Source organism: Oenanthe melanoleuca, chromosome 1 (genome assembly GCF_029582105.1).
Source record: "Oenanthe melanoleuca isolate GR-GAL-2019-014 chromosome 1, OMel1.0, whole genome shotgun sequence".
In the NCBI taxonomy this organism is placed as follows: Eukaryota; Metazoa; Chordata; class Aves; order Passeriformes; family Muscicapidae; genus Oenanthe; species Oenanthe melanoleuca.
The window spans coordinates 42,933,829-42,956,150 of NC_079333.1; the positions used below are offsets into that span (position 1 = coordinate 42,933,829).

The 22,322-nt window shown below is 41.1% G+C and overlaps 1 protein-coding gene across 2 annotated transcripts; it reads right to left on the reverse strand.

Moving 5' to 3' along the window:
* Positions 1-212: 212 nt before the first annotated feature.
* GJA3 (gap junction protein alpha 3) lies at positions 213-12,006 on the reverse strand. 2 transcript variants are annotated; one of them, XM_056500937.1, is made up of 4 exons: positions 11,676-12,005; positions 11,391-11,572; positions 5,325-6,830; positions 213-2,454 (listed from the first exon to the last, which is right to left on the reverse strand). In XM_056500937.1, exons 3-4 carry the CDS (start codon positions 6,811-6,813, stop codon positions 2,318-2,320), a joined length of 1,626 nt encoding a protein of 541 aa, XP_056356912.1. In that variant the 5' UTR covers positions 6,814-6,830; positions 11,391-11,572; positions 11,676-12,005; the 3' UTR covers positions 213-2,317. The 2 variants fall into 2 exon arrangements, with proteins under 2 accessions (XP_056356912.1, XP_056356921.1); XM_056500946.1 differs by having other exon boundaries at positions 2,353-6,830; positions 11,391-11,492; positions 11,676-12,006.
* Positions 12,007-22,322: the final 10,316 nt, after the last annotated feature.

Genomic DNA, 22,322 nt, shown 5'->3' on the forward strand with positions numbered 1-22,322 from the left:
CTCCATGTGTCTTCTGGACTGTGACCCTCCTTTGAAGCCACTGGGAGCTCTGCACAGAGACAGGTTTCAGCATCCAGTTTTCCTAGAGATGCAACTCACATGATAGAGGGAAGCAGCAGTGTAAGTGAATATAAGGACAGAGCTAACTGTTCTGTCACATTAGTATTTTAAAAGCACAACCATGAAAATTTAATCTAGAAGAGACAATGCTGTGGTACAAAAAGTTTATTTAGTCACAATTTTGTAAACATATGAGGTAAATTAACGTTTACATCAAGTTGCTTCTTACAGAATTTAATATACAAGGCACTTCCCTGAAGACAGTACTTTTAACTGTTAACTGCTGGTTTTATTGTTACTATTGCCCAGAAAACCTGCTATGTTTTTTGTCAGATTCTGTCATGTAAAAGACAAACATCCAGAAAGCAGCAAGAAAGTTCTGAGTAAGATTTCTTATGTTTTAGAACCCTTTAACTGTGAGAAACAGTGGCAGGGCAAATAGCAACGTACTCTCCATCTTAAAATATGCTCACACATCTTGCATAACTCTTCAAGAACTGAAAACTCTAGAATTAGATTGGCATCTTACAGCAAACTTAAAATGCAAATCTACAATTTCTTTATCACATCAGTGTTTTTCGTTTATGCAAACAGTCCCATTGCTTTAATGGTCTTATTTGCAAAAGTTAAAATAACTTGTATTAAATTGTATTTGCAGGTCAGAACTGTATTTTTGCCTAGAAAGCAAAACATTTATTTTTTGTAAAACCTTCTACAGTGTAACAGTGCAGTGTTTATTCACAAGAACTTTGTTCGGAATTTTAAACCAGGCTGTAAATTTAGCTCGTGAAGGACATATGTCACAGCTAATCTTTGTTATTGAAGCTCTAAACACACAGGAAGGCACATGAACAACAGTGAACCTTAGTTTATTTGGCAATAATTGAGTTTATGATGAAAAATATTTTTTCCATGGTGTGCTCCCTATATATCCAATGCCCATATTTTAATTATACAGAGAAAGCTGATACTATGCATCAGTTATCAGGTTAAATTTAATGGTACTGCCTTATGTCTGAAGAGTTCCTGTGTTATAGTAAGACATTTCTCTCATGTTTAACACATTGGCAGAGTCATTCTTTTACTTCTTATACAAATGTAAACTTATAAAGCAGTTTATTTCATCCAAATGTGCAATCTGAAATCAAAAACTGAATGTAAACTTCAGAAAATCAGAATTACAAGAGCACACTTTTCACAAGAAAAATCAAAGTAAAACATTTGGGATTAAAAAACAATCCAGCCTGTTCAATCCATGGTGTTAGTGTCTGTATAAAACAAAAAGACCTGGAGGCTCAACACTCTGCTCCTGCAGACTGCTGTCACCCACAAGAACTCAGTGGAATGCAACAGTTTGTAGCAGCTGAGGAGGTGCCACACCTAACCAAAAAGGGACCTAAACAGTGATTTGATTTTTAAAGCTTGCTTTTATTATTTTACTGATCCTACACTTACGTAGTCATACCAGATAATAATCTTAAGAGCTGCAAAATATCAGACATTTAATTAGCTCTGAGTGCCTTGCTGAACAACAAATATACTGCAAAAAGAGTAGTACATCATACACCTGGTAACTTGTTCAAAGAGTATCTTTTTTCAGGTTTTTTTTCCACAGTTTAGCTCAGTATATTTTTTAACTTCAAGTAAGAGAGAGAACAAGTTTTCCCACAATTATTCTACTCAAAGAGCAAAAAATTAGTGGGGTTTTTTTTCAGTCTGCTTAATATCAGGCATGATTCTGTTCTGCTTTTGCCATAACTTACCTACAGATTTCATCTTTGCTGTGCACTTGAGGTCTTTCAGAATTGTGGTTTGAATACCCATGTGATCGGGCTAAAGGTATCACTACCAGCTCCCATGAAACTTTGTAATTAAGTGATGTGAAAGAGTCAATGACTTAGAAATCAGAAGATAATTTTTGCCAAGAGACTCTATTCTGCAAGTCAGTGGGTGTTTGTACATATTTTCTAGAACTGCAGAATTCTGCATAGAATTTGGCACTCGACTCATGGGATGTTGAATTCGGTGATCGTTCCTGAGTAAAGTTTGAAGTCCCCAAAATAGGCCACACCAGTAAGAATTTTCTTTCAACAAATCTTAATCCAGATGTGATGCAGCAACTACAAGCAATTGTAAGCACTACGGAGGAGTTCTGCCAAAACAGTTACCTGGGCTCAAATGAAGAAACAGTTACTGGACTCCAAATGAAACTGTAGGCAATGAAGAGGCTTGACGCTGCATAGTTACGTGATGGAACTTAAGCTGATCTTAAAAGCGCAGCCTGTGAGTTGTAGCTTTGCTTTCTCAGACAAGGACTGCCTGGATGCAGAGGCTGCTCTCTCAGACTTCTCTTAGGGGTTGCAATAGAGTTACATTTCTCCCCCCGAGCTTCACCTAACAGGAAAAACCATCTTTTAGAGCTTTCCAGTAGTTCCTCTGGCTGAAAATACCATATATTCCACAAAAGCTTTCTGCAGGTCTAACCACACACATTAACTTGAAAAGGTCAGCCTAGATCTCAGCTGATCCTAAGATAAATGTATCTCTCTTAGTATTTTTTATATACAATATGGGTGCAATCCTGCAGGACACACTGTGAGGGTAGTACTAAAGTAAGGGCTGCAAGATGCAGAGCCCAATCAAACAACATCAGTTTTGCTCTCAGGAAGTGATATAAAAAAGCACACATTCCAGGTGATCTGGTTTATATAAATACACTCCAGAAAGACTTTGACTTCATTCTTCAGAAGCATAGAACAAAGGAAAATGTAGTCCATAAACTCCAATGTACTAAAATACAGAGATGCATATCTTGCATTATTTCAGCTATGTAGTTAATTGGCATTTATCAAAACTTACAAAACTGCTACTATAGATGCTAGTAAATCTAAAAATTTTGAATCTGAATCTCTGCCTTTTCTTACATCTAGGCAACTTCATCAACCTTAGTCTATGTTCAGCATAGTTGCAGGGATACAATAAAAAGCAGAACTTGGCTTTTAGTTTTCTTGCAGAAAGCATTTTTATGGCTTATAACACAGAAAACCCATGAGAGCATGCCTGAAGCTGAATACCTAATAATAAATATCTTTATTGTACTACTACACATTGACTTTTAATGCAGTGGCTGCCCTTAAGATCCATGGCAGCAGAAGGACTTCTCCTCACCTGGTTCAACACAAGCAGAAGGAAGTCATGAGACAACATGCCCAAAGGCTGCAGAAGCAGCGCTTCTGATCATGAGAAGCTCTTTGTGACTACTCAGAAAGCAGTAAAAACGTTTAATCTTGAGTAGTGGGAATATATTTTGACTGTTTAATAAAATAAGCACACTCAGGAAAACATTTAAAAGCAGAAATAACCGGTAATGTTAACTACTTGCTACAGGTTGACTCTGCTTTGCCTGAGTAAGGACTGCACTGCCAGGCCAAACACTTTGAAGATGCAAAGGGTTATCCCAGGGTGTTTGATTGCTCTTTTCCAGTTACAGTACTTTCGATTTATAGCAGCAACAGGACTGACTCCAAGCTTTAGTTCTACTGAATTTTGCTTAGAACAGAAGCTCGGCCTAATTCTGTATTCCTTCTGTAATAAACTCTACTGAGCCTATTCAGGCATGCAGAATTCTAACATCTTGTTAAGGAGGGAATAAGGGACAGAGCCTGCTGAAAGGAAAGCTGCACCTTACAAAAAAACCCCAGTACTTTCCTTCATCCATTTTAAGGGGCACACACATTTTTCAAAAGCAGGATTTCAATGTCTTTTCTAAGGCCCAAAATCTAAATCTCTTCTGGCTCCCAAAACTTCATGTGAATGCTAGTCTTGCTTGAAAAAGGCCTGCGAGATCCATTCCCAAATCTTGCTCCTTGTTAAATTGAATGGAAATTCTGAAAGTGACTTCAGTCGGATCAGGATAGACCCTTTAGCCACCAGGTTGCCCAGATATTTTAGCCACCTTTTCTGCAATACAGTATTATCTAAGTCTGTTTTCACTGACCTAAAGACACTACAGATTGATGTTAAACAGTACACAACAGGAAATAATGTTGCTTTGGAATTTCACCATTAGTAAGTTCCTTTCCTCTTACATTTTCTTGTAAGATCAAAGATCAAACTAAATTTATTAAGTACACAGTCAAATAACTTTAAACCTACAGATTATTCTCAAAATGTTCAATTACTTAAAAATAAGCACCCAAGTTTACTTCTAAAAAGCATTTTTCCAACAAACTTAAGCTGATATCTAATAGTCTAAAATGCAGAGCCATACTTTATCCTAATTGTTTGTTCACAGGCAATATATGGGGCCACAGTGTATTTAAATGATAATCCTTGCTTTCTGAAGAGAAATTGTTCTGTGCAATAATTTCTGAGGTGTGGTTTGAATTCCTGTCCTCCTGTAAGCAATTTTAGAAGTCAGCTAAAATTATAGTCAAACATGCTCAAACATATTTGCAGGCTTATAAACATGGTGTGATCATGGTTGGCAAACACTGGATAGAAGGTCAAACCAAACACTTCCTAACAGGTCAAGAGTTAAAAAAAAAAATTATGGAAAGAACAACCTCAAAAATCTATTCCAGGGGTTCCCTAAACTTTGCCTGGCCGAGGACCACATGGGTGTCTTGCCACGAACACAAAGGCTTCATTAAGTCATGTTATATGGAATAAACTGAGTTACTTTCAATAAGGCAAGTTGGTCCGTAGACACAACAAGTTGGCAATACACCACCCTGATGTTTGCCATAGGGCCTATGGAGGATTCAAGAGGAAGAAAGGAAGTCATTGCATCTGCTCATGTAAAGCTTCTGGGAAAGAGCTGAAGTGAAGGCAAGGGCAGGAGAGATGCCAGACAGGTGCATGGGCACTAGGGCTATTAGCACTTGTCTCGGATGAATGTCGGCCTCGGGCACGTATCAGCTACCACTGCCCCGATATCTGTGCCGGCCTCCCCTGCGGCTGCCCTCGAGATCTGCCGTGAACATGAAGGAAAGCGGGACTGGCCCCCCGGCCCACGGGCTGCGCTTCGGTCACCCCTGACCTATTAGAAAATGTTGATAATTTCCCCCACTACAACTCACAGAGTGCAAAAACAGCAAGCGTCTAAGTCTGAAGCCCAGGCCTTCTCACCCACGCCAGGCCTGGCCTCCCCGGGCAGCTCCCCTGCCCACCGCGCCTTCCTCGCAGCACCTGCTGCCCCGAGCGCGGCCGCCCGCCTCACACGGCCAGGTCGTCGGACCGGGCTCTGCAGCTGCTCGACTTACTGGCCCTGCTCAAGCGCCGCGTGTCTACGAGCAGCGGGGGCTCGTGCATCTCCACCGTGGTGCAGGCAGCCGAGACGGGCCGCGCCCCCGACAGCTCCACCTCGCCCTCCACATCCCACTTGCCGCCGCTCGCCCCGCTCAGGCTGGTGCTGCTGCCGCTGTTGGCGGCCATGGGCAGCACGGCCGGGGGTGGGAGGAGCTGCTCCAGGGGCTCTTCCTGCTCAGGAAGGGGATGCCGGACGCTGCTGGGGGTAGAGGAGCCTGCGGAGCTGGAGGAAACCTTGCCCTGGTGCTCCGTTGCCATGTTGACCCAGTTCTGCTCGGATGGCAGGGCACGGCTGCTGCTGTTGAAGTAGTTGATGACGGCTGGCGTGGGCGTGGGGATGGGGGTCGGGATGGTGACGGGCGTGGAGATGGGTGTGGGAGTCACGGCACGGTGCCTCTCCTCAGGAGCTTGTGGAGCAGCAGGGTAGCTCGCCATGGACGTCGTGTTGGAGGGGGGCCGTGGTCTCGGAGCAGCTGTGGCGTAGTACGATGCCATGGTCACTGGGGCCAGCAGCGGGGTGACAGCACGGGTGTCAGGCAGAACAGGGGCCGGCGTGGCAGCCGTGACCACCACAGGGGGTGCTGGTGGCGGCAGGGACACAGGTTTGGACTCCCCTGTTACCATAACCGGCGTCATTGTTGCGACAGGCATCTCTAGGATGTACTGGCTTGTCATGCCCTGCTTAAGCTTCTTCCACCCCAAGTGATATATCTCGAGCATGTTCAGCAGCAGGGAGACTGAGGCCACCACCAACATGAAGATGATGAAGATGGTCTTCTCAGTGGGCCTCGAGATGAAGCAGTCCACAGTGTGTGGACAAGGTGAGCGGCTGCACTGGTAGACTGGCTTTAGCTCGAAGCCATACAGGAAGTACTGGCCCACAATGAAGCCCACCTCAAACAGTGTCTTGAATATGATATTGAAGACATAGGTACGGAGCAAGGCACCCCCCATACGGATTCTACCACGTTCGTCACGGATTGGGGGCTTCTCTTTCCCCCTTTTGACAATAGGTTGATCTTTGACGTTATTGCTGCCTCCTCCACTACCTCCGCCAGATGCTGCTGCTACTGGGTAGTTGCCATCTTTGCTGCTTCCCTTCTTTTTCAGCTCCTCTTTCTCTTTCCTCTTCTCCTCCATTCGTACAATGTGCAGGACATGGCCCAGGTAGATAAGGGTTGGAGTGGAGACAAAAATGATCTGCAGCACCCAGAAGCGGATGTGAGAAATGGGGAAGGCTTTGTCATAGCAAACATTTTCGCAACCGGGTTGCTGAGTGTTGCATGTAAAGTCCGACTGCTCGTCTCCCCAGACCTCCTCAGCAGCAGCCCCCAGCACCAGGATCCTGAAGATAAACAGTACCGTCAGCCAAACCTTGCCAATAACCGTGGAGTGCTCCTGCGCGTTCTCTAACAGTCTCCCCAGAAAGCTCCAGTCACCCATTGTTTCAGATTTCTAACCTACAACAAGAACACCAGAGCAATTAGAACACCAGAGCAATTAGAGCAATCTTAAACATCTTATAATTACACAACGCTGGGGCAGAACAGATCGATCCTCAACAAATGATATTTCTTAAGGGCACTTGCTTTTGCAGAACTAGATAACCCTGAGACTACACGACCATGGTCTTTGGTGAGCACAGAAGGGAGATGTTTAATGCTCTCACAGAGCCCAGACAGGCTTAAGTGCCCATACACAACTGGCAAGAGGGATTTGTAAGTTAAAATTTCTACAAGGTTTAAATATTTAAACTGTCCATTATTTCTGTTCCCTCTGTCTGAGATGGCTCTAACTGCTCCTACTTATATTTCGAAAAGAACAGGTAGAAATCAGATCAATTAAACAGAATAATCCTACTATTAATGCAAATGCACTGGTATGCAGTATGTGATGCAAAGTTTGCCTAACTCTAATAATTTTACTGTTATCAGAACTTATTTACTCCAGCAATCAGTAATAGTCTCTGCTATTTTCAAACTGTACAAACACAGAAAAATAATTACTCAAAATGTACATAATTTACAGTTGAATTTTGGAATCTGTACAACTCAGCAAGCATGTTCTCAAAGCCTAATCATGTTCAAATTTGTTTATTTCTAAAAAATCTCAGACATTTCAGTAATTTGAAGTATTGGGAAGAATGACAAATTCTGAGAGGAATGGTGAAAAAGTTTCTATGCCATTTCCCCTACTGTCCTGGCAGTTGGTGTTACTGAACCATAACTACTGTAACATCATTAAAACAAAACAAAAACCAAAACAACAAACTCAAGGTCATTTCAGCAACTATATACAGATATTTTCTTGGAAAAAATAGAATTACATCCTATGACCTTACTTCTGTGACAAACAACTGGCATATATTCTCAGCAGTTTCCACCAATTCATGTATGATGGGCCTCCCATGTCCAGTTCTAGGCAGAGACACATTTGCTGATTTGGAAAGGCTTAAAATGCAAGATTTTTTTTTTTTAATATCAGATTCCTTGCAAGCTTCCTCCAATTGAGAAAGAAGAAAAATCTCCTGGTATCACTTCTGTTATCCTTTGCCTGCTCCTAATTGGATTATATGTAAGAATACTGGAATATATGTAAGAAGTACAATTCATTCCCTTAAAAAACTCACTTTTATATTTTATATGTCAACCTTTAACTAAAAACAAAATAAAAAATTTTGCTTTCAGCTGACTTCAATACCTTCAGAAATACTTGTGTCATAACTGTAATTCAGATTTAACAATTTGCATACAAAAAAAAACACTATTAGAAAAGCAATTATCTTCTTGTTTAAAAATCTTAGAACATTTTACACATATGATTTAATTACATCTTACTATGCTTATGCTTCTCATCCAAATACCAGGGTGTCTTACAATTCTCAAGAAAAAAAGGTGTTCATCACTACAGCTAGGAATTTACCATTGAAGAAGTATACTATTCTCATCATTATATGAGTGCAATTTCCAGCAATTATGTCATTTTTTTTTCCAAAAGAAGTACATCCATAGTCTGTCCTGAACTTCTTTCAGGCTTTTAGTTAAGGCAACAAAATAAGCTAAATTTTTTGAAGGTACTTTTTATAATTTGATTTTACTGTGAGGCAATGAAATACCTATAACTGCAGAGAAGTACACTTTCACAGTTGCTTTTGCAGTTCTATAAATCCTGGTATACTAATTCATTTTTTATCACACAAAGTTAATTTAACAAAAACTCCCCATAAAAATACATCTTTGATATTCCTCAAAAACGCATGCCCTTTAATATAAGGGCATTCTTTTTCCAACATAACATGATAAACTACAAACGATCATACTAACAATGAAATACTGATTTTGTGTACTTATGTTCCCTGTCCAGAGATATTTTTTTAAAAAATATATTCAGATTCTTTTTGAAGAATGTATTTTTTCTCCTCTTAAAACAGTAGCCCAAAGCTGAATAAATTTTGTTATAATATTTTTATAGTCTTTATTATGTTTATATTACTTTAAAATGTAATCATCCATATTAATTTTATAAGGCTTAAAATATTTTGGATGGTTAAATAACTTTAATCTTGACAAATAACAATTTTTAAGGCAATAATTAATAAATTTAATATTTTTTAAGCTCAAAATCATTTGAAGATATACCCAGTTTAATTCCAGCTTTGAACAAAACTAAACTGTTGTTCAGGCGTGTTTTCATTATGAGTGGGAAAATGTAGGAAAAGCAAAATAAATAATGTGATATTTGATGGATTAAAGAAGTTTAGCATAAACTCAAGTTCAGTATTGCCTTTCTCTGCTATTCTTCACATCGTGCCTCTCTGCTCAACACTCTCTGCCTCACTCTCTATTTTGCATCCAGATCAAACAAAATAAGCAGCTCAGGTCATGGGCAGGCGATGATATCTACAATGAAAACAGGACATTTTGTGCATTTCTGAGGATTTATCTAGAGATTAACAGAAAAACAACTGCAATTTTTAAAACTTAAAGATGACAAATAATAAATCCATCCAACTTAATCAATCTCAAATCATCAATACTACTCAAGAATTATTTTCTTTTTTACTGCAGTTCAGCAATGCCCAGGCTGAGTTAATTGACACCAAAGATATGACACAATGCACTTCTCAGAGGATATACATAAAAAAGCTATTGTAGTCCTAACATTAGTCAAAATATTTATTTCTGCATATTAGAGTGTGCAAATTTATCCTGCACACCAAGAGAAAGTGTTTAAGCTGTGAGCAGATACTTCACAGCATCTTAAAAGCACAGAGGTGAAAAATCTCAGTGTACATCTTAGTATGAATTGCAGTAACTGTTGCCTTCACCACAAATATGTCTCATCCGTAGCACATAAATACTGGAAGGACATAATTTCCAAGGGCAATGCAAAGTTACATATCTCCACTGGCTGGAGAGTTCCCAGAAATCCAGGTCCTGTGTCTTTCTTCAATGTCAATACATTCTTCAGTGAGCAATTCTCAAGGCAAATATAACTCATCCAAAAATCACACCAACAACTGCAAAAGGGGTACCTTGATACAAATCATTATTAAATTACATTAAATTAATACAGAAAGTTCACAAAGCTCCAAGAATATCTGATTTTTCCCTGTTAAATTCAACACTATCTATATCTAAATTCAAACAACTTAATATTTTAGCTGAGAATAATCCCAAGTTTGCTTTTGTATTATTACATAAATTCAACTGTGTAGTATTACTTTCAGTGCTACAAAGGCATACAACTGTTAAGACCTAATCTTCAATATGGATTGTGAAAGGAGACATTTTTTCTTTTTGTGCTTGGAAAAAAATGCAGATTAAGAAATGAAACATCTTTATCTGCATTTCATGATGTCCATGAATACCCACAAGGAAATGACAGAGAATCTGTCTCAGAAAATAATCTAATTCAATGGTATGAAAACCAAGGACTTCATGAACCTTCGTATCAGTTAATAAGAACTGGGAGTCTTGTATTATTTGGTGTATTTTATTGTATTGTATTTCTTGTATTAGGAAATCTTTCCTTTAAGACCACACTGAAAAAATGGACATTCATAAAAACTGGCATGGCATTTAAGAATCAATGTTGTGTTATTAATTAAAGGTTTAGTACATGCACAAACACACTTTGCATGTCACAAAGAGAACAAGCAAGCGAGAATTAATTTTAGAAGCTGCTATTCCTCTGCAGGAAAAGAATAATTATAATGTGACATCGACAAACTTTCCAGTTATTTTTATTTCTGATGATGTCACTGAAGAGGTTCATCACTGTGTGCACTATGAGCACTAAGTGTGCAAAACCTGACATTTTAATATTTTAAAATTTACACAAACATGTACATGTCTATGTTTTTATATATACACATCCACACAAAGAAGTACACAGCTGTATTACATACATAACCAATTATGACACTTGGTGTATTTATTGTTTCATCCAAAATATGTCCCATAACAAATATTTAGAAACTTAACAGATATCCTTGTCTGAATACAATCTCTTAAATTCAGCCCCCATTTCCTTTAACTTCTCATGACAGTCTAAAAACTTGGGATTTAGATTTTTTGTTCAAAATTATCTCTGTTTTATAAATCAGTATGACATAAAAAGCTGTCAAAACAACTTGCAGTATTTAATTTGTTTTTACACCTAACAATCAGGCATCTCCACCACTACCAAGTTCTTAACTTTGCTAACTTAAATCAGACAAAAGCAGTCATCCTGCAGAAAGTCTGTAATTCCAGACAAAGTGGCATATGTGCAGGCACAGAATGAGCTGCTGTAATTTCCAGTGAAACTTAATAGTATTTGGCCATGTATATATATATGAAACACAATGGTGAGTGTTTCATAAGTCACAGTTCATTTTATAAACTTTTTTAAATGAGGATTTGAAAAACACCTTTCTTCATTCTCTCAGTGTCAAATTTTCAGACACATCTATCACCACTCTCATTGTATTTCGAACACTTGTTAAAAATTAATTCCTTAACTGATCTTGTTATTACCTTGAACTTACTTTACTGCTATGGAGCCTCCTCCTTAAATCCCAGGCAAAACTTCTTTTGACTTCTTCTTGACTCCACTTGACCTCTGAGTGAAAGTCTGGCCTGAGTGAAGGAAAAGCGCAAGGAGTGCAGGGCTGAGCCCAGGAGGAGAGCTACACCCCACTGTTAAACTCCTCTCTTCCCTGCAGGAGAAAAAGCAGGAACAAAAAGCAACCCCTTTTCTCCCCCAGAATACTCAAATGCCATCTTAGAGCTGTACATGGATAGGAAAAGAGAGCGACTTACCAGTAAAGCAGAAAGGTGTGAAAGGTGTGGAGCTACCGGGGGACTGCAGAACAGCCGTGGAGCATGAGGGCAACAGTCCTACATCCCGAGTGAGTGAAGCATGAATGAGACAGAGCTGTCAGGTGCCCATGTACCATCAGCCACACAGATCTAAAAACTGCACCGTGAGGAGTGTCCCGCCCCCCGCCCCAGACATACAAAGGAAGGATGAGCCTTTCTGGCATTCAAAGGCTCAAGACCCTTTTTCACTGCAGAAAAGCAGGGACTCCAAGGTTTGAGGATCTGTCTAAGAGGACTTCAGGCAAGTTAAAGTAACTGCAAGGGAGACCCTGTTCAAACTCCTTAAGGTACACTTTTGTACTATAGAAACAACTTAAATTTATTTTTAAATTTAGTTTAATTCTAAAATGTTCCAGTAGGATTCTCTCATTTCCCTTTAAATAAAAGAGGTAATTACCTCTAGTATCTCTGACTACTCAGTTCAATTCATTCTTCTTATGTGTCAGTGTGCTAAAGACCTAACCCACTAAGGATTTCTAATAAAATGCTAGGCTTATATGATTTCTTCAGTGAGTCAGCAGTGAACCCAAATATTTTTTGCCTGCACGAAAAATAAAAAAGACACAAATGAATCAATTTTTTGCTTATAACACTGCCAAATTTTTACTTCATCAAGTTTCATACCTTCCTAAGAATATTTATTCCTCTCAGTATTTTGCATGAGTTGTGAGTCCTAAGTGAACAAGTGAGTAACTGTTTCGGTAACTCTCAGACCAAAGATGAGAACAGTGAGGTAACACCGGGTCAATGCAGGGAGGCCACCCGGCCGGTCTCCCCACTATCAGTACAAAGTGTCTGTATGGGCCAGATAACTCAGGGCTCACCTCTAGGAACCCCAGAACCATCTCGGGTGATGCTCGTGAGCTCCATCATTCTGTGCAGCACCACCTTACAACGTTCAAATGACTTCTAGCTCTGCTTTATATTTATAGAGATTTAATTTTAAGTACAAAACCGGCTTGAAATGCACATCAATGCTCACATGTGAGTGGCTCCTTAAGGAAGATATTACACGTCCCTACACAACCATCCTGGATATTAATACTTGTTGCTTTGTCCTCCACTGCATCTTCTGAGGTATTTGGTGAGGCTTGGACGCTTCTCCCTGTCACACCAGGCTCAGTTACCGTCCCATCTGCGAGCGCCGCTGCCTGCACAGGGTTCCCTCGGTGGGGCAGGAGCAGAGGGACACCGGCGCCAGGGTCCCTCAGCAATGGACTCAGAGCAGCAGGGCCCCTGCCTCGACTCCTCCTCGGTAGGATGAGCAGGCTCGGCCCCGCCCTGCCCTTCCCTGCCGCCTATCCCACGGAGGGACCCGGCGAGCGGGCAGAGGCCCCGGGCAGCTCCCGCCCCCCGCGGCTCCGAGCGCGGCCCCGTGCCGAGCGGCGCAGCCCCGGCCGCTCTACTTACGCTTGGCGGAGAAAGGCTTTCTAAAGCACCCAAGGCGCCACTCCTTCGCAAGAATCCGGGCGCATAGGTCGTTGAAGTGGGAGGAAGAGGCACCCCCGAACTTGGCTGGGCAGTGGCAGAAGCGGCGGGGCGGGGCCGGGAGCCCGTGCCCAGCGCCGTGCCCTGTGTCCTGTGTCCTGCCTGCTGCTGGCGCCGGCACCTCTGGCGGCCGCCCCGCAGCCCCCGGGCACCCGGCCCTCCCTCTGCCCTCCCCTCCCCGCCTCCCGCCGCGGCTTCACCCGGGACGGGCCGGCAGCCCCTTTCCTCACCCGCGAGGCTCCGAGCGGATTGCCCGCCTGGGTTTTAAAATGTTTGTCGCTGTGCAGATGACCCATCCCACCTGCTTGGAATTTCCCGGGAAATAAAAGAGTTTTGAGGATAGAAGCGTGAGAAACCCCTCCCCGTCCCGCCGGGAGCGGGAGCCGCTGCCCGCGGGATGCGCTGTGCGCGTCCCGGCACCGCGCTGGGAGAGCGCCGCGCCCCGGCCACCGAGTGCTGCTCCGTCCGGAGTGACAGACACCTGAGCAAAAGGGGAAAAAAACCCACCCCGGCCGCCGGGTGCACAGCCCTGCTCAGTCCAAAATCACAGATACTGAGCAAAAGGGGAAAAAAACCCACCCCGGCCAACGAGTGCACGGTACTGCGCCGTCCGGTGTCACAGACGCCTGAGCTCAAGGGAACAAAACCCACCAAAACAACCGAACGAGAGTTCGGCTCTTCTTCACCAAAACGAGGGTTTTCTCTCTGAGAGCAGATAACCCTTGCAGGTGGTGCCTGTGTGTCCTGCATGAAGAGCCCCAAAGGGCTGCCAGCCCCTCTTTTCTTTTCCTCAGGCCCATCCTCAGTCAGGATCAGCTGTCAAGCTGTTGTGCGCAAAACTTTTGGAAAAAGGAAGAACAAAACCCCCTCAAAAACACAGATCAGTTGTCACTCTTCTGAAAGTTATTATTTAAAAGTACGTCTTGACATTTTCAGCATAAATGCTAAAAAATATTGCTATCACTTATATTTTGGTTAGGCTTTTGTGTGTTCTGTAGTGTTGCACCAGGGAAAGGAATACAGCCACACAGCCGGGGCAGCGTCTAAAGCAGAGTGGGAGGTGGTTCTGCTCAAAGCAGGTGGAGGGAAGTGACTCTCCCCTGCTACTCTGTTCTCATGAGACCCCACCCAGAGTGCTGCATCCAACTCAAGGGGCCCCCACCATAAGAAGGATGGGGATCTGTTGGAATGAGTGCAGAGGAGGGGCATGAAGATGATCAGGGGACTGGAGCACCTCTGCTATTGAAGGCAGGCTCAGAGAGTTGGAGCTGTTCAGCCTGGTGAAAAGGGTCTGAGGAAACCATATAGCAGCCTTCCAGTTCCTAAAGGGGCCTACAACAAATCCAGAGAGGAACTTGGTACAAGAGCATGTGACTTGATGGGGGGGAATGGCTCAAAACTGAAAGGGGATAGATTTAGATTCGATTTTAGGAAGAAAGTCTTTAGTGTGAGGGTGGTGAGTCATGGGAACAGGTTGCCCAGATAAGTTGCAGATGCCCCATCCCCAGCAGTGTTGAAGGCCAGGTTGGATGGGGATTTGAGCAACATAGTCCAGTAGATGTCCCTGCCCTTGGCCAAGGGAGTTGGATATAGATGATCTTTAAGGTTCCTTCCAATCCAAACCATCCTATGGTTCTATGAAAGAATGACTTAAAGTGGCATGATGACTCAGTGGGTTGATGACTCAACAACTCTTCAGCAGTAATATATGAGTTTCTCTTGATAGCTGTTCTACAAAGAGCTGGAAACAGAACCACACCAATCATATCCAATTTATCTAGTAAAAAAATTCAATAAAAATTTTGAGGCACTTTGAGGGGCTGTGTGTAGCAGAGAACTGTTGAGAATCTGAATCTGACCATGCCCATGTTCTTGTATTCTTGCCCTGCTTGATTGGTCCCTGTAAATATTTCATCCGAAAGCACTAGAGAGGAAGATCTCTGTTGATCCTAAGCACTAGAGGTGGCACAAGGACAAATGACTGGTCAGAGATGGGTGATATATCTGAAACACAGTGCTGCCATGATTTTAAATGTATCACAGGATATCACAGGGTTGACCCTGAAGCACTGGGGCATGAGATGTGTTAGGGTACAGGATGAAGTCCCAGCAGTCACAGTAACTCCTAACATTCAAACTCCTCATGCAGTGAAGTCTTTCAGCTCATAAGTTTTAATAGCATGAAGCACTGGGTATTTCTCTGGTGTCTTTTTCACTCTCTGTAGGTTTCAAGTGGTATTTCCCTCTATCTGATCAAACTGGCTTTGACACCTGTTTTATTAAGAAAAATATTCTTACTCAGGAGGGCAGTGAGATTCTAGAGCATCCTTTTAGTTGTGCCAGAGAAGGTTTTTATGGTAGAATCCTTTACATTTTGAACTAGGAGAACCTGATGCAGTGCCTGCCTGCCATGGGACTACACCTATCAGCTAAGAATTTCCTTTTCAAGAATTCCCTTCTGAGTTCATACAAGAAGAGGTTTGGTCTGTCAGCAAAACCCTCTGGGTCATTTATAGAAAACGGGACAGATACGGATGCAAAATCCATGGGGAAAACTTGAAAGAAGCAGTTTTAAAAGTGAAGAACCAACTATGTACTGGTGAAAGCCCAAGATAAAAGCATGTTGAGGACATATGACTTATTAGTCACACACTAGAACAGGACAATCTGTAGCCAAACAAGTGTGAATAGAAAAAATCATACTGGTCTCCTCAGGAAGTTTATTCAGAAAGAAAACAGGCTCAGATTTAGTTAATGGTGCCCAAAAGTGTCTCTCCATGACGACTTTCTGACAGAAGGATTTCCCTGGAAGAGCCATTCTGCTAGTTTCCTCACTTATCTTTAAAGAAGCACAGCACTGCTAGTTCTCATTATGCTTTAAGGGTTCTCTTCATTGGCATTAACACTAGGCAGCAACACACAACTTAAGGTGACATTTGAATTTTTACATTAAAATGCATGCCTACGATTCTTTCAGCCTTCCTTAAATGAACACAGAATCACAGAATGGTTAAGGTTGGAAGGGACCTCTGGAGATCATCCAGTCCAACATCCTTGCCAAGGCAGGGTTACCTACAGCAGGTTACCAGGAAGGTGTCCAGCTGGGTTTTTAATGTCTCCATAGAGGGATTAATTATCTTCTTTAGTATTGTCTTTTGTCTTCCATCCAAGCCTCCACACAGGTGACAACCCCTGTTGTGCATGTAGACAGACATTTAGCAGTACATGATTTGGCTGGCACAGAAACAATGTGAATTCAGGAAATGGGGAGACTGAGGAGTCAGGCAAATATTTTTAACATTAGAGGAATTGCGTTTTCATTACAAGGTACATGGAAAGAAAATAAAAAATAGATGCCAAGCTTTATGAAATTATAAAAAGATCCTGTAAGTTAAGGAGATATTTCTTGATTGATCTAAATCTGAACCTGAGCTGTTGCTCAACGAGAAAAATAGACTTTTTCAGATCAGTATCGATCTAAGACAGTGTTTTACCCCTTGCTATTTCTAATTTAAACATCTATTTTGAAGTACAGGAGAGGATCACTCTTATGTAACCATGCATCCAAGCACAGATTGGTGGAAAGGCCCTAAACTGTGGTACATGCCCTCAGTCATAATCCATGCCAAAGTGACACATGGCTCAGCAGTGCTGATAGCAGTTTTACCCATACAGTCAGCCAAAAAAAAGAGCTACAAATGCCTTCAGTTCAGCACATTGTGGCACTGTGCAGTATGTCAGTGAAGAGAATTGTGCTTGACATGCCACTGCCCTACAGAAGATGGCACTAAAGATATTTAAATTCTGGGAAAGGGTACTGCTGCCTCCAGAGGCACAGCTCGAAGCAAGGAGGATTAAAATCTCTGGCTGTTTTCTACATGGATAAATCGAAGGACTTTAGAATCTAGTAAATAATAAATAACATGAAATAAAAAGACTGAAGTTGTAGTTTGATCTCGTATTATATACTAGTTTTTATTATTGTACCAGTTAGTGTTCTGTTCTGTACGACACTACAGCTATCAGAGAAGGCGGCTTAAGAACTGGTATCAGGAAGTATTTTAATTTCTAGTTTTGTAGGGCAAACGGTGAATTCTAGTTTGTAGGAATGGAGGCACAGGAAGACTAAATATCTCATCCTAGGTTATATTGTTCTGAGAATAGCACTGAGACTCTAGGCTGGTGTTTCACCCACCAGAACCAGCTTCCTCTGGTCCTTTCTGGTTCTTTCCTTTGGAAACATGGGAAATCTCCTAATACTACAAGAACAACAAGAGCAACAACAACATAAATCTAAATGTTCTGGATATGGAACAGCAAGATGCTTTCCATTCATCTTCATGGAACCAAAAGTTCCATGTTACATGTGAGTAAAAAAGTTACGTGCAAGTAAAAAAGTTACATGTAAGTAAAAGTTCCATGTAAGATGTAGTAGAGGAAGAACTATAACTGTACAAGCCAGGCATCTGTTAGGAGGAAGAATCAAAAAGAGAGACATAGGACATGCAGAATCTTAAGAGGAATTATGCCTGCTATCATTCTGTCATGGTATGATACTATTTTTTTTTCTGACACCACAGATAGAAATATGAAAAAAAAAATTGATGTTTGAAACACATTGATTCCTGCCACAACAGGAAATCTGGCAGAAATCTGAGCTGAAGAAAACAAATTTAAAATGCAGCGTTCAAATAGCTCACTGCTCAGTTAGTGAATTAAATCAACCCATACAAAAGTTGAGGAAAGGTTGTGTTGGAGCAAGGAAGAAGATGGGCAGTATCTGAGCAGCAGGGCCAGTAGAAAGGAATAGGGGGCATGGAAGGTACAACAGCAAATGGAGAAAAGGCAGTTAAGATTTTTGCCTTTCTAGTAGCAGTCACTCAGGAAAACACAGCCAGAGGCTGTGGTTTGAAATTGCAGCATGTGTAGCAGCAAATAAACTTCATGTTGCCATTCCCTTCACCCTTCCACTCACTCCCTACAGCTCTTCTTGCCCAACACCATGGCTTACTGCTCCACAGTCTTGTCAGTGTGGAAGTTCATATGGTCTCCTTGTAATGAAGATCAAGGAATAAATCCATCTGAAAAACAATCCAGCAAAGCAAAACATTTGTTTCTTCATCAGCTAAAACAGTGGGCCAGTCCAGTGCTGAGCACAGCTGTGCAAACAACTCTGCTGGCTCAGTGCAGGTCCTGGGATTGGAGGCACCGTGTTGAATGGGTGGGAGAGAGATGCAGACAGGATAAGAATGAGCAGGAGGGAATGACATAAGTATTAATGCCCTAAACTAGTATTGCCAGTGGGCAATTAATTGTGCCAAACCACAACCAAGGCTTCTAAACAAGGATGTTCTTTTCCATTGTGTTTAGGATAAGAGCAAATACAGTATGTTTTACCAGGAATGTACCTGGGTGTCATGCATGATGAATTTGTAAAGGCCTGAAATAATTAGTGCCTTTCACAGAAAGGAACAGCAATAGGTATCTTGCTTTAAAATAGAAAAAACAGTATTATGTAAGGAAAATTCCTCTACAAAATTCAAACTGCTGCAGGATGTGATGGTCTGCCTTTGGAATTAAAGAAATCAGTAGCCCAAAGTAGCATGCCATTGGTGGGAAATAATCTCCTGGCTGCAGGCCAGGCTTCAGTGAACTCCACCAATGTTTGCACATATAGCAAAATGGGCAGCAAAGCTGAACAGTGATCAAAACTAAACAGTGATCTGGATTTCTGTCTTTCTCCAGCTGGGACAATGCCTGTTTTCTGAGACACACAACCAAAGCATAAGGAGCTTTTACTAACTGTGCTGAGAAAAAATATAAATCCATCACCAATTTCACTTATATTAATTGGAATTTTATTTACTCACAATACCACTTCATATACTTAGGTGGAATGTACTTTAGCACACCAATGTCTTACTACAGTTGCTAAAAGCACAAAGGCATCGTGTTGACAGACATCAACCTGGACAAACCCTGCACTGGCAAGTAGACTTTTGGGTGCTAACAAGATTGAAAATTTAATTTTAAACATCCTGGTTTTGACAAACCTTGAATGCATACCAGTATGACGTTTCTTCAAATCAATCACATTATTGTGTCATGTTCCACGGATGGTCTTCCACAAGCTCCAGTTCTTCTTTACAAAAGAGTTTTTCTTCACAAAACTGTTCTTTTCTTCAGGTCTCCATCCAACAGTTTTGCAAGTGCTTCATGTTTCTCAACAGAAGCACTTAGACCTTCCTACCTTCTAAAACTGCTGTTGTTAAACCATTTCTCCCAGTGATAAAGATCTTATTGAATCCTAAGCTTATTTTCCCACTTACCCACAGCTCCTCCCAGCTGCATAGTTTATCCCATTTGGTGGATCCTGATGCTCTGACAATGAGTCATTAATAACTATTTTACTGCAATACACAGAAGCTTCTATCATGACATAGGCAGAAATTATGCCTAGCAAATCCATGTTGCAATGTCTCATTCAGTCTTCTAACAGATAACAGCAAGGGAATGATTTAGTCAGTTTGCTGTTCTGTGTCTTTGTGCACGTGTGTGTAAAGGAATAGACTGTTATTTTTTGGTTTTTTTTTTTTTATTTTATCCATGCTGGACAGATTGTGGAAGCTGTTTAAACTGTATATTTGAAAAGGATGCAATATCTAGGGCAGAGACATGACAAACTGTAAGCAGACATTACACTAATGATGCAACCTACAATGGGTTTGAAATCTTTACCACACAATAATTATATATTTTTTCTGGCAGCTGTTGCAATGATCTTAGCAAACAGTGTTTGATTAAACTGTTCTGATCCCTGTGAACATGACGTAGTTGTCACCATTGTCTTTCAATTGGGAAAACTCAGGAACAATGATAGTCAGGGTTGGCTCTGTGTACCAGGACTGTCATTATACTTTCAAATCAAGTGAAAGAAGTCTTGTGACGAAGGAAATGCTGATAGTTGGATACTAAACAGATAGCAAGTTTTCCAATCATCACAACAGAAGTGCAGCATTCCTCCTGCTAATATGTGGATTGCTGAGAGGTGATGGAGGAGTTTTTATATGTTGTCATAAAGATTGAATCTCCACAGAAAATTATCTGCTTTTAAACCCTATTTCATTATCTCAACTTACACAGTTTTAAGCCTGCTATGTCTTTCCCAGATGACGTGTCTAAATTGCCATAATTGCCCAGACAACAGAAAATATACATCTTGCATAAGTAAGTAAACCTGCCCAGCACAGCTTGTCCATTGAAAAATGCCTGATGCTTCAGACCAACACATCTGCACCACTCACTACAGTATTCCTTTTCCTGGGGACTGTGCCAGGCTATGACCAAAATCCTGGGTTTTAGCAGCACACAGAATATATGCTGCTGTTCAAAACACTCATCTAAACCTGCAGTCATTCATGGCTCAACTCTGCAAGTTCACTCAGTTCACTGAAAACATACTGATGAAAACATACCTCATACTGATGCTGTACCACTCCTTTACCACAAAGATTTATGCAAGCATCTGTCAGCCTGGTGGTGTTCTTGGAGAGGATGTTTTTAGTAGATGGCCAATTCAAATAAAATGGATCTGGATATTCAAATACATAGAGCAGATGTGAAATAACCTCTGAGTTAGTGGCAGTGATTAAACTGTCAGAAAAAGGGAGAAGGTAAGTGCAATGATGTGACCAGTTCTGACATTTAAATCTACAGTAGGATGGGGGGTCAACCATAGCAAGAGCAAGGAATTTTCTGAGATGAAGAGTCTGAGATGTGACTTGTTTCCTCATCTGGGCCTTCCAAATCAATGCATTTCCAAGCCTAGGTTATAAAGACTTTATTTTGGTGGCTAGAAAACTTTGTATGGAGAACAGCCAAGTCAAAGCAGAAGCTTTATAGAAGAGAAATATAATTCATAAGAGAAAATGACAGTGACAAGCTAGGTTGGTCAGATGGGGACAAAAGTGTAGGTACCTTCTGAACTACCTTGAAAGTCATTACCACTAGTCTTAGCTCATTAAGCTTCTAAGAGTTACCATTACTCTTGCCACTGTCTGCAAACAAGTTCAAATGACTGTGTAGATAATAAGGTGGTGAAAAATCAAATGACCCTGTAATTAACTGTCATGGTAGTGGCTGCCCTGAATATCAGAATAGGTGAACAAAAATACAGTGCAACTCTCTCAGTGTGATTTTGTTGTGGGGTAAATCCCATTAGCCTATTTTTCAGGTGAGGAAATTATAATTAGAGAAAAAAAACAGATTAATTTTCACCAAGTTAATTTCGCAAAGTGATCTTAGCTGTTCCTTAGTGCTGCAGTATACTCTTTAGAAAATAAAGTAGCTTTCAACAGAGTTGCTATTTTGAATTGAACCTCCACAGTACAGGGGTGCACTTCTCTGCATAGACCATATAATTTGTCTTTTATATTTGTCCTATCAGATATAAAATAATTTAGCACATTGACTTATAATAACTGTAAACAACCAAAGGATATTTTTATTTTTGTTTAAGAAAACCTTTAATAAAGGTACTTCTATATCCAGAAGTTATAAATACAGAAGATCTATACTTCTAATTTCATTTTAAATCAGTCTTTTTCCCAAGGTAGTTAGGATTTTTTCTCTGTCTGGGTCCATGAGTCACCAATGAAGTTTGCTTCCCCTCATCTCCTTACTCTTCTGACAAATATGTTTATAGTTTTGGTTTCAAGATTTTGGATGAAGGTTTAACCTGATTGAGTAAATGGTGATTTTTCCAGGCAATTTCAGTCAAAGAATAATTTCTGCCAGTCCCATTCCTACACTTCCCAATTCTAATACCACATTATTAGACACTTTAGGTCCTGGCCATGCTGGATACTGAACAATGGGGAATCAGCCTCTTTTACAGTCATGACCTCAGATCTGCTGCTTGAGTTTTCAATAAAGTTTGCAATCTCTATTCTGAGGAAAGCCTACAACCCAAGTACCAGATATGCAGACACTACTAGTGCATTTCAGGAAAGAACATACACAATTTCAACACAGCAATATATTTTATGAAACCCGTCTGTAGAACGTCAGCTATGCAGTGTAGAAATAGATGCAATTCTC